The sequence below is a fragment of the Gadus macrocephalus genome, chromosome 8 (assembly GCF_031168955.1).
Source record: "Gadus macrocephalus chromosome 8, ASM3116895v1".
In the NCBI taxonomy this organism is placed as follows: Eukaryota; Metazoa; Chordata; class Actinopteri; order Gadiformes; family Gadidae; genus Gadus; species Gadus macrocephalus.
In genome coordinates, this window is record NC_082389.1 from 196,762 (window position 1) to 209,261 (window position 12,500).

At 57.1% G+C, this 12,500-nt stretch overlaps 1 protein-coding gene across 1 annotated transcript in view; it reads left to right on the forward strand.

Moving 5' to 3' along the window:
* Nucleotides 1-12,500, forward strand: part of LOC132462345 (SH3-containing GRB2-like protein 3-interacting protein 1) — a 31,560-nt gene that overhangs the window by 11,354 nt on the left and 7,706 nt on the right. Inside the window, 14 exon segments of the mRNA XM_060057826.1 lie at nt 1,049-1,073; nt 1,519-1,582; nt 1,867-1,937; nt 4,430-4,498; nt 4,593-4,910; nt 5,637-5,860; nt 5,862-5,960; nt 5,963-6,008; nt 6,011-6,031; nt 6,034-6,057; nt 8,243-8,364; nt 9,695-9,827; nt 11,944-12,000; nt 12,274-12,385. Coding sequence (XP_059913809.1) covers nt 1,049-1,073; nt 1,519-1,582; nt 1,867-1,937; nt 4,430-4,498; nt 4,593-4,910; nt 5,637-5,860; nt 5,862-5,960; nt 5,963-6,008; nt 6,011-6,031; nt 6,034-6,057; nt 8,243-8,364; nt 9,695-9,827; nt 11,944-12,000; nt 12,274-12,385 — 1,385 coding nt within the window.

Genomic DNA, 12,500 nt, shown 5'->3' on the forward strand with positions numbered 1-12,500 from the left:
GTGTGTGTGTGTGTGTGTGTGTGTGTGTTGTGTGTGTGTTGTGTGTGTGTGTGTGTGTGTGTGTGTGTGTGTGTGTGTGTGTGTGTGTGTGTGTGTGTGTGGTGTGTGTTGTGTGTGTGGTGTGTGTTGTGTGTGTGTGTGTGTTGTGTGTGTGTGTGTGTGTGTGTGTGTGTGTGTGTGTGTGTGTGTGTGTGTGTGTGTGTGTGTGTGTTGTGTGTGTGTGTGTGTTGTGTGTGTGTGTGTGTGGTGTGTGTGTGTGTGTGTGTGTGTGTGTGTTGTGTGTGTGTGTGTGTGTGTGTTGTGTGTGTGTGTGTGTGTGTGTGTGTGTGTTGTTGTGTGCTGTGTGTGTGTGTGTGTGTGTGTGTGTGTGTTGTGTGTGTTGTGTGTGCTGTGTGTGTGTGTGTGTGTGTGTGTGTGTGTGTAGTGTAGATCCGTGGTCCTCAAACCGGGATCACGCTGGAACCATAAGTGGGTCACAGCGTGGAACAAGATTGATTGTGGGTTGGCCACAATCAATTGTTGTATAAAAAATCTTGTGCAAACCTACCTGCCTTTTCTGTTTAATTGGTCATTAAGTGACCAATAGAGCATAGTGTGTTTGAAGAGTGAAAAGTGCAATACTGCACTATTGATTATAAATAAACACAGAGAAATGATAATTATATCTCCCCTTTCTGACACGGGGATGAAAACGGGTTGCATGTTTTATCTGCTGTGACACTAAATATAAGATGGGTCCTGGGGGCCCCACCGTGATAGGTGGGACCCCCAGGACCCAGGGCCCCGGACCCAGGACCCAGGGCCCCGTGTGACAGCGGTCGGGCCCCGTGTGACAGCAGTCGGGCCCTGTGTGAGAGCGGTCGGGCCCCGTGTGACAGCAGTCGGGCCCCGTGTGACAGCAGTCGGGCCCCGTGTGTCCAGGAGGCAGGCTGAGGGCTGGGGGTGAACCCACCAGTATGACGCGTATACTGTAGGTCATGTATGTGTGGCTTCAGGTTCCAAAGTGTATGCTCCTTTTAAATGGTCCTGTCTTTCTGTTTGGTTACAGGGTCAGATGAAGAGGAATCTATCTTGTAAGTACACTCACAACATTCACTCCTTATAATTACAAAAACGTGAAGCTTATCCTGGCGTCCGTTCTGGTTAACACTGGCTGAGGTCATAATGTCCCAAGCGGGACCTGCTGTCCTTCGCCCTGGCGTGTGCGTCTGCCCCCCATCCCATCAGACACATCTCCAGCAAGCCCTGCCCGGTTCCGGCCAATCACAAGCGTTTAGCAGCGTTTGGAGGCATCTGCGTCATCAACCAGCGTCACACGTTCCGCTGCTGTGATTGGTTGTGGGACGATCCAATTATGTCCAGAGGCATTTTGGTCTGCGCCCTTGGAAATGGAAAATGAACGGCGGGCCTCCAAGCTAGTATTTGTGAATAGGTCTGTGATGTCGGGCTTCTAGTTCCCCGCCCCCCCCCCCCTCTGAACATGTGGTGTTGATCTGCGCTCTCCTGTTTCGGGGACAGGTGAGGAGATCGCCCGACCCAGACGATCCACCCCCACACCCAGCCCTGCCCCGGACCACCCCATGTGAGCCTTCCTCTTTACCGGGCCCCCCCCAGCGGCCTTCGGGTTCCATCCTGGTTCTGAACACCAGCTGGGGGGAACTGAATGGGAAATGACGCATTCAGTTCCGTCCCACCCAGCTGGTGTGAGGGGACAGTTGGTCTAAACTAACACACAAGTTTCTACTTTTGAATGTTTTTCATAGCTTGTTTTTTTACAGAAATTAAGGAAATAAACTCAAGTGGGTGAACTCTTTGAATTTGTTCATGTTTAGGATGTAATGTATTCATCTCTGCGTTTCCCTCCAGTCACAGACTGCACCAGAACGTTCCCTCCTTCTTCGGGCTCCCTCCCGAGCCCAGCTACCCAACCTACGACGGTCAGTATCACCGTGCATAGCTCCCCGCGCAGTATCACCGTGCATAGCTCTCCGCGCAGTATCACCGTGCATAGCTCCCCGCGCAGTATCACCGTGCATAGCTCCCCGCGCAGTATCACCGTGCATAGCTCCCCGCGCAGTATCACCGTGCATAGCTCTCCGCGCAGTATCACCGTGCATAGCTCCCCGCGCAGTATCACCGTGCATAGCTCCCCGCGCAGTATCACCGTGCATAGCTCCCCGCGCAGTATCACCGTGCATAGCTCCCGCGCAGTATCACCGTGCATAGCTCTCCGCGCAGTATCACCGTGCATAGCTCCCCGCGCAGTATCACCGTGCATAGCTCCCCGCGCAGTATCACCGTGCATAGCTCCCCGCGCAGTATCACCGTGCATAGCTCCCGCGCAGTATCACCGTGCATAGCTCCCGCGCAGTATCACCGTGCATAGCTCCCGCGCAGCTACCAGGGAGGGCATTGATAAGAACTTAAAGGGGTAGTTCGAAATTTTGGACATAGGGCCTGATTCCCAAGTGAGCATTGGTATTCTATATCACTGGAGACAGTTTTCAACACATTTCATTCAGTCCTTCTAGTTGCAGAGTTCGCTCGTGCTAGGCTAGCGCACGGCAACGGGCAATGCTAGCCTGCCATTAAAAACAGTCTTACCCACTCCACAGTACACCCGAGGTAAATCAATTATGACGCCAGACTATAGATTTAAATGTCTGTTTATAGAATAATGTTAGAAATAAAACTAACCTTGTATCGCATGAATCATCGAGGGACTACTTTCTCAGCAGAAGCGGAATTTTACTATGCGCTGGTTAGGTTTGTAACCGAATCACGACAGAAGAACGTAAACAGAGAAGCGTGGGACAGAAGCGCAATTGAACGACTAGGCAACATGATGGTTCAGTGTGCTTTTAGAAATTGTAGAAATAAACGGTACAGATGGGCACCACAAAGTTTCCACCAATTTCCAGTGCGAGATCCAGAAAGGACTCAACTGTGGCTTGTTGCTGCTGGCTTGGACATCAAAACACCGGCTCGAACATGCACGGTTCGTTGGATACAACAAATTCCTCATAATCGTCTTCAAAAGCAGATGCATCGCTAACTCCTCCAAACGTGGGCATATCTTGTTAATTGAATACGCTTATAGAATTCCTTCGTTCACTGTACTCTGCGTTTGTAGCAATGACAGCGGCAGGTAACCTAGGTATCAGTCCGCCGCTGCCGTAGCCTACGTACAGGAATATAAACACTGCTGCTGAGACCCCGCAATTCCCTCAAAATGCAATGCAATGCAAGGTTGGTTTTATTTCTAACATTATTCTATAAACAGACATTTAAATCTATAGTCTGGCGTTATAATTGATTTACCTCGGGTGTACTGTGGAGTGGGTAAGACTGTTTTTAATGGCAGGCTAGCATTGCCCGTTGACGTGCGCTAGCCTAGCACGAGCGAACTCTGCAACTAGAAGGACTGAATGAAATGTGTTGAAAACTGTCTCCAGTGATATAGAATACCCAGCTCCCTGCCCCCCCCCCAGCTCCCTGCCCCCCCCCCCCAGCTCCCTGACCCCCCCCCAGCTCCCTGACCCCCCCCCCCAGCTCCCTGCCCCCCCCCCCCCCCCAGCTCCCTGCCCCCCCCCCCCAGCTCCCTGCCCCCCCCCCAGCTCCCTGCCCCCCCCCCCCAGCTCCCTGACCCCCCCCAGCTCCCTGACCCCCCCCCTCCAGCTCCCTGCCCCCCCCCCCAGCTCCCTGCCCCCCCCCCCAGCTCCCTGCCCCCCCCCCAGCTCCCTGCCCCCCCCCAGCTCCCTGACCCCCCCCCTCCAGCTCCCTGCCCCCCCCCCAGCTCCCTGCCCCCCCCCCAGCTCCCCCCCCCCCCCCAGCTCCCTGCCCCCCCCCAGCTCCCTGCCCCCCCCCCCCAGCTCCCTGACCCCCCCCCCTCCAGCTCCCTGCCCCCCCCCCAGCTCCCTGCCCCAGCTCCCTGCCCCCCCCCCAGCTCCCCCCCCCCCCCCCAGCTCCCTGACCCCCCCCCCAGCTCCCTGCCCCCCCCCCCCCAGCTCCCTGCCCCCCCCCCAGCTCCCTGACCCCCCCCCCAGCTCCCCCCCCCCCCCCCCCAGCTCCCTGACCCCCCCCCCAGCTCCCTGCCCCCCCCCCCCAGCTCCCTGCCCCCCCCCCAGCTCCCTGACCCCCCCCTCCAGCTCCCTGCCCCCCCCCCCAGCTCCCTGCCCCCCCCCCCCCAAGCTCCCTGCCCCCCCCCCCCCCAGCTCCCTGCCCCCCCCCCCAGCTCCCTGACCCCCCCCCCCCAGCTCCCTGCCCCCCCCCCCCCCCAGCTCCCTGCCCCCCCCCCCCCCCCAGCTGCCTGCCCCCCCCCCCCCCCCAGCTCCCTGCCCCCCCCCCCCCCAGCTCCCTGCCCCCCCCCCTCCGTCCCACCGATCCTTCACTCTCTAACTGCTGCTTTAACGGCCTGCCTGTGTTTCAGCCCCTCCCCCGCTGCCTCCAAAGAACCTCCCCATCTCCAGTCGCTATGGTTACCCCTCGGACCCCCCCGGTAAGGCTCTGCTTCACTGGGGGGTTTCCCAGCACTTTGTTTGGTGAGTTGTTTAAAGTGGTGTCACTCAACGTCTCCTTACCTTCCCCTCCAGTCGACCCCCCGAAAGGGGGAGGGGTCTCCCGAAGCTCCGCCCCCATCTACCTGAACATCCAATCGCCCGTCTCCTTCCAAGACTCCCCTGACGAGGTGTTCGGTGACCCCCCCCCGCTGGGCGACGACGCGGCCGCCTCCCGCTGGGTGACCTTCGGCAGCGAGAGACCGCCCCCCCCCGAGTCTCCTCCCCCCGACACGCCCTCCTCCAGCCCCTCCCCCCCCTGCCTCTCGCCCGGCCCGCCCCCTAGCGAGCCGCCCCCCTCCCCCCCCCCCTTGTCCTCCGACGGGTCTCCTCCCTCGCCCCCCCCCTTCTCCCACTCATCGTCCCGCCCATTCTCCCCTCAGTCTCCTCCCCCTTTCTCCCATCGGTCATCTCCCCCTTTCTCCCGTCAGCCAGGAGAGTCTCCTCCCCCTTTCTCCCACCAGTCTTCTCCCCCTTTCTCCCATCAGGCTCCTCCCCTTTTCGCACATCAGGCTCCTCCCCCTTTCTCACATCGGTCACCTCCCCCTTTCTCCCGTCAGCCAGGAGAGTCTCCTCCCCCTTTCTCTCACCAGTCTCCTCCCCCTTTCTCCCGTCAATCACATCAGGCTCCTCCCCCTTTCTCACATCAGGCCCCTCCCCCTTTCTCACATCGGTCACCTCCCCCTTTCTCCCGTCAGCCAGGAGATTCTTCTCCCCCTTCCTCCCATCAGTCTCCTCCCCCTTCCTCCCATCAGTCTCCTCCCCCTTTCTCCCATCAATCTGCTCCCCCTTTCTCCCGTCAGCCAGGAGAGTCTCCTCCCCCTTTCTCTCACCAGTCTCCTCCCCCTTTCTCCCGTCAATCACATCAGGCTCCTCCCCCTTTCTCACATCAGGCCCCTCCCCCTTTCTCACATCGGTCACCTCCCCCTTTCTCCCGTCAATCTTCTCCCCCTTTCTCCCGTCAGTCGCCTCCCCCTTTCTCCACTAAGTCTCCTCCCCTTTTCTCCTCTAAGTCTCCTCCCCTTTTCTCCTCTAAGTCTCCTCCTTCTTTCTCGGCGAGGTCGTCTCCCCCCTGCTCCTCCCCCGACTCCCCCCCCTCCCCCCCGGACCAGCCCGCGCCCCCTCTCCCGCCCGACTTCTCCCCCCTCACCCTCCGTCCGGGGGGGCTGGACGAGGAGGCCTTCGACGAGGAGGTGCGGGACGCCTCGCCGCCCCCCCCTCGCAGCTCCGCACCCTCCTCGTCGAGGCCCCCCTCGTCCCTGCCCCCGAGCGGAGGGGTGCAGCCGTGGGCGAGCCTGGGGGCCCGGCCCGCGGCTGGTCCGGGGGGGACGAGGGACCCCCGACGCGGCCTTCCTGAGGGACGAGCTGGCGGACGCGGCGGGGTCTCCCAGGGAGATGACCCCCCCAGGGAGGCGGCGGCGGGGTTCAGGGGCACGCCGCCGCCGCTGCCCCCACCACCTACCGGTCCTTCATGTCGTCCCCGGACCGTACTCTGGCAGCGGTGAGGGTGTTGTTCTTTTTAACAGAACAGTTTTCTTATTTACAATATTGATCTGGTCCAAGAGCCACCAGGAACAAAGGTACAAATAACAAAAGCACAAGCATGACTAATTTAGACAATATAAAACGGATATACAAATACATAGCCTATGTACAGAAAGAAAATAGAAAACACCAATGCACTATAAATAATAATAATAATTAAGATGGGTCAATGTTATACTGTGTGTGAAGGGTGTAATGCAAATGAGAAACAGTGGAATCAACAGGGAGCATGGGGGGGGTCTACTAAGACCTAGTTACGTTTCTGCTTGAAGGCAGACTGTGATATGAAAGTCTGTAAGTTTGAGGCTGTCTTGGATTTTGTTCCAGTCAAAAGCTGCTGCAAAATGAAAGGAGTTTCGGCCGAAGGTAGTCTTGTTGAGGTGGGTTGATGAGTTTGATAAGTTCAGATGATCTTGTGCGGTAAGTGCTTCTAGAGAGATGGAGAAGGGAGGAAAGGTAATACGGGGTCTTGCCCAGGAGTGTCTTATAAATAAACTGAAGCCCAATGTCGGAGTCGACGGGTTTGGAGCGAGGGCCAGTCCACCAGTTTGAAAAGTTCACAGTGGTGTGTATTAAAGGGAGCATTGGTGGCAAAGCGGATAGCTGAATGGTGAAGAACGTCCAGTTTGTGTAGCGCTGTTTTTGAAGCCATTTTATAGATTGTATCACCAGTCAACGATGGGCAGAATGGTCATTTTTACAATTGTAAGTTTAGCAGAGCGTAGTGAAGGATGCTTTGTTACGGAAGAGAATGGCCAATCTGGCTTTCACTTTAATCTGAATATTATTAATGTATATTATTTATATATATATTATTAACTATTCACTTTCACTTTACTTTTACTTTCAGTTTCAGTTTCAGTTTGTACTTTTAGTTTCACTTTAAATACAAGATTTCTAACAGAAACGTATTTTTTAACCATGACCCTTTTAATTGGAAATCTCTCATTAACATTACAATTTCTCTGTTCTTTCCCTCCTCCTGCTGCTTGTTTGATGTCAATTTAATATCAATTTGATTCCTAGCACTTCTCTCTGGAGTTCAGTCACATAATAACGGTGACTGGGCTTCCTTGACACACTTCTTAACGTTATCGGACTAACTGCCAATACGGATTAGCAAAACAGTCGATGCCTCAAATGAAGTGGGTTGCAGCTTCCGCACAATGTTTCAAGTTATTGAAGGAGTGGAGTTTCAATAGGGAGCACCAGCTGTGGTTTTCAAAACTGATTACATTTAATAAATTGTGCAATGACACACCTCAACTATGAAGCAGTCAAAATCTGTCAGTTATTTTTCCCCTCTCCCTTAAATTCAGCCAGCCAAACAAAAGCTATAATGTGTAATTGTATCTTACCATTGGGCAACAATGTTTTACTGCTTTCCCTACAATCTAATTTACACAAATCAAAGTGACCTATCGTGCCAGATTAATGTTATAGCAGAACATCAAGGTGGAGATCGCACAGGTTCTGGGCCCAATCAGCGAACAGAGGGAGTGGCTGAGATCACTGACGTTAAAGTCAGCCCTCGTTGACGGACATCTTCACGCACGGTGTTTGGTTTGTTTACAGCCTGCGCGCAACGTGATTCCCGGTCAAACGTTAGCGATTGGTTATGGCAGATCCTGAGTGGCACTGGGCAGATCCAATAGTTTTAAACTTCAACAGACACAACTTTAACGTTTGTCAATTGAGTAGGACCAGACTCTCTGTGCAAATGAAATGAAGTACGAGAGTCTGGGAGGACCAGGCTGGGTTTCGCCTTGTTTCCTGTTTTGTTTCTGAGATATTCAACCGATGAAGACTCATTTGAGCCAGTGGATGAAGCCTTGGGAAGTCTGAACACTGTAGAAATGTATTTCTCCAGTGTCCAGTCTACACAGCGTTGTTTTAAACCTTTACAAACTCTTTTACAGTTTGCTACCAGTGGCCAAGTTTGTGTTGGCCGATTACACACTTCCAGATCAGCGACATGATCGGTAGAAGAAAGCATTCATCTTAAGAAATGGACCGCCCTGTTCAGCCAGGTGTCGTCCGCTGTCAGACGTTAGATTACTGATCAATGGGTTAGCAGCCATCATTGATCCCCCTCTAAGGTACTGGTTGTTACTGTATGACGGCCGGTCTCTGTGTTCCAGGCCCGTCGTCTCCAGCACGGCCTGCCACTCCTCACTCAGCAGGGAGTCCTGTACCCCCTCCTCCTCCCCCTCGCCCCTCCTCACGGCCAAAGTTGCCCCCCGGGAGGCCGATGGCTGACCAGGTGAGGAGCTGCTCTCCTCCTCCTCCTCCTCCTCCTCCTCCTCCTCCTCCTCCTCTCCCCCTCCTCCTCCTCCTCCTCCCCCTCTCTCCTCCTCCTCCTCCTCCTCCTCTCCCCCTCCTCCTCCTCCTCTCCCCCTCTCTCCTCCTCCTCCTCCTCCTCCTCCTCCTCCTCCTCTCCCCCTCCTCCCGCTCCCCCTCCTCCTCCTCCCCTCCTCCTCCTCCTCCTCTCTCCTCCTCCTCCTCCCCCTCCCCCTCTCTCCTCCTCCTCTCCTCCCCCTCCTCCTCCTCCTCCTCTTCCTCCTCTTCCTCCCTTCCTTATTCCCCTTCTTCCTCCCCACCTCCCTCCCCCCTCCTCCCTTCCTCCCCTCCTTCCTCCCTCCCTTCCTCCCTCCTCCCTCCCGTCCTTCCTCCCCTCCTCCCTCCTCTCCTCCCTCCCTCCTTCCTCCCTCCTTCCTCTCTCCCTCCCCTTCCTCCCTCCTCCCTCCCTCCCCACCCCTCCCTCCCTCCCTCCCTCCTCCCTCCCTTCCTCCTTCCCCTCCCCTCCTTCCTCCCTCCTCCCTCCCTCCTCCTCCCCTCCCTCCCTTCCTCCCCTCCTCCCTCCCTCCCTTCCTCCCCTCCCTTCCTCCCCTCCTCCCTCCCTCCCTCCCTCCCTCCCTCCTTCACCTCCTCCCTGTCCTCTTCTGTGGATGCTTCCCTTCAGAGGCTCCTTCTCTAACCCTCCCTCTGTTGGTTGTGATGTCTCTTCTCCCTCCAGCCTCCAGGTCACTCTGCTACAGCCTGAGCTCCCCAATATTCAGCCTGTGGGAACCTTTTACTGTCTTTTTAAATGTAGTTCTTTCTATTTTGCTCTCGCTCTACTAGTTCTGTCTGACGAACTGACTTCCTCTTTGCTGTCCTCTGTGTGTGTGCGTGTGTGTGTGCGTGTGTGCGCGCGTGTGTGTGTGTGTGTGTGTGTGTGTGTGTGTGTGTGTGTGTGTGTGTGTGTGTGTGTGTGTGTGTGTGTGTGTGTGTGTGTGGTTCTGTGTGTGGTTCTGTGTGTGTGTGTGTGTGTGTGTGTGTGTGGTTCTGTGTGTGTGTGTGTGTGTGTGTGGTTCTGTGTGTGTGTGTGTGTGTGTGTGTGTGTGTGGTTCTGTGTGTGTGTGTGTGTGTGTGTGTGTGTGTGTGTGTGTGTGTGTGTGTGTGTGTGTGTGTGTGTGTGTGTGTGTGTGTGTGTGTGTGTGTGTGTGTGTGTGGTTCTGTGTGTGTGTGTGTGTGTGTGTGTGTGTGGTTCTGTGTGTGTGTGTGTGTGTGTGTGTGTGTGTGTGTGTGTGTGTGTGTGTGTGTGTGTCCAGGTGCGGCCCTTCAGCCCCCCGGTGGCGCCCAGCCCCCCCCCCTTCGCCCCCCTGGCCCGGGCAGAGAGCTCCTCCTCCATCTCCTCCGCCGCCTCCACCCCCACCCTGGGGAGGGAGCTGCTGCCCAACACAGGTACTGGTCTGAACCAGTCGATATAGTACTGACCCAGTACTGACCCAGTACCGACCCAGTACTGAACCAGTACTGAACCAGTACTGACCCAGTACTGACCCAGTACTGACCCAGTACTGCCAGGCTGACCCGGCCGTGCCCCCGGACCCGTTGGGGGTCCCCAGAGCGGCCCGGGGCTCAGCGGGTAGAGCCGTAGCCCCCTGGTGGTGGACCCGGGGTCCTCTGTCTGTCTGACTCTATCTTAAAGTAGGAGAAGAAATCCTTAAAAATACAACAAAATATAAATAAATACTGGTTCCATACCCAGCGGCGGCTCGGAGAAGGTCAACTTTGCCGCCCTGGAATGACGGGCATTTATTTTCAGAGGGCTTCTTCATATTGATCCGTCATAAAGTGGTCATGGCCGCCAGCTCTGACCCGCTCTCACAGCTCTCCAAACGGCAGAAGTCCGGAGCGACAGCACATCCACAAACCGGTGAATCACTTCAACGAACAAACCGCCGATCAGGGACCCCCTGGCTGGTTGGGGGGCAGAGACTCTACCCCTGGCTGGTGGGGGGCAGAGTCTCTACCCCTGGCTGGTTGGGGGGGCAGAGTCTCTACCCCTGGCTGGTTGGGGGGGCAGAGTCTCTACCCCTGGCTGGTTGGGGGCAGTGACCCCTGGCTGGTTGGGGGGCAGAGTCTCTCTCCACCCCTGGCTGGTTGGGGGGCAGAGTCTCTCTCCACCCCTGACTGGTTGGGGGGGCAGAGTCTCTACCCCTGGCTGGTTGGGGGCAGAGTCTCCACCCCTGGCTGGTTGGGGGGGCAGAGTCTCCACCCCTGGCTGGTTGGGGGGGCAGAGTCTCCACCCCTGGCTGGTTGGGGGCAGAGTCTCCACCCCTGGCTGGTTGGGGGGGCAGAGTCTCTACCCCTGGCTGGTTGGGGGGCAGAGTCTCTCTCCACCCCTGGCTGGTTGGGGGGCAGAGTCTCTCTCCACCCCTGGCTGGTTGGGTGCAGAGTCTCTACCCCTGGCTGGTTGGGTGCAGAGTCTCTACCCCTGGCTGGTTGGGTGCAGAGTCTCTACCCCTGGCTGGTTGGGGGGGCAGAGTCTCCACCCCTGGCTGGTTGGGGGGGCAGAGTCTCTACCCCTGGCTGGTTGGGGGGCAGAGTCTCTCTCCACCCCTGGCTGGTTGGGGGGCAGAGTCTCCACCCCTGACTGGTTGGGGGGCAGAGTCTCTACCCCTGGCTGGTTGGGGGGGCAGAGTCTCTACCCCTGGCTGGTTGGGGGGGCAGAGTCTCTACCCCTGGCTGGTTGGGGGCAGAGTCTCTCTCCACCCCTGGCTGGTGGGGGGGCAGAGTCTCTCTCCACCCCTGGCTGGTTGGGGGGCAGAGTCTCTACCCCTGGCTGGTTGGGGGGCAGAGTCTCTACCCCTGGCTGGTTGGGGGGCAGAGTCTCTCTCCACCCCTGGCTGGTTGGGTGCAGAGTCTCTACCCCTGGCTGGTGGGGGGCAGAGTCTCTACCCCTGGCTGGTGGGGGGCAGAGTCTCTACCCCTGGCTGGTTGGGGGGCAGAGTCTCCACCCCTGACTGGTGGGGGGGCAGAGTCTCCACCCCTGGCTGGTTGGGGGGCAGAGTCTCCACCCCTGACTGGTGGGGGGGCAGAGTCTCCACCCCTGACTGGTGGGGGGGCAGAGTCTCTCTCCACCCCTGGCTGGTGGGGGGGCAGTGTCTCTACCCCTGGCTGGTGGGGGGGCAGAGTCTCTACCCCACAGGGCGCTGCTCCCTCTTCCTCCTCCTGAACCAACTCAACCTCACAGACGCTCTGCTCACCCTTCCCCCTGGTATGGGCACGGCCTGGCCAACGGCCATACACAGGAAGTAGGCCCCGCTTTGTGTCATCATGTGTCATGTGTCACTAAAAGTGCCTTTGGCGTACTTATTGTACTTATTGCCTCCTGCCAACACTCAGTATATGTGGACCGGATCTGAAACGAGAGCTTTATGTTCTTGAGCATCATCACCATCACCATGGTCGTCGTTATCATGTGTTTTCCTGTTTTTCCTCCTCCTTCGTCCTCTTGTCTCTCATTCGTTCTCGCTCATTCCGTGGTCCTCCCCTGTCCCATCTGGCCAATCAGAGCGCTGCCAGCCTCTGGTGTGGTTCGACAATGGCAGGTTTTATTTAGCCTTTGAAGGTGAGTCAAGCCAACGTACCGCTAGCTAGCAGCAAGCAGGGTGTGGACAGAAAGCATTGTAGCCCCATGGCCTGCAGTAGTGGATCCCCTCTGATACGATATCCATCCTGTCCACCGTGCCGCTCTAGAACCCAGAAGCCTGATTCAGTTGTGTTTGCTTCTCGCTGCCCTTGCGTGTCCACAGTCTCAGACCCCTGGCTGACGGTCCAGCTAGCCATTTAGCTAAAGTGTATGAGAAAGGAGGCTTAATGTGTGTGTGTGCTCCCTGTGCAGGCTCGTCCAGGGGGCCCAGCCCGCTCTCAGTGGGGCTCCAGGACACTCTGCCGGTGGCCGCCGCCTTCACAGAGACCGTCAACGCCTACTTCAAGGGCGCCGACCCCAGCAAGTACGCTAACATGCTCCCTTGCGACTGCGTTTTGAATTTAACATACGCTAATGCTACCAGGCTCAGATGCTAACATGCCCAGATGCTAACATCCACCGATGCTAACATGCTCTGA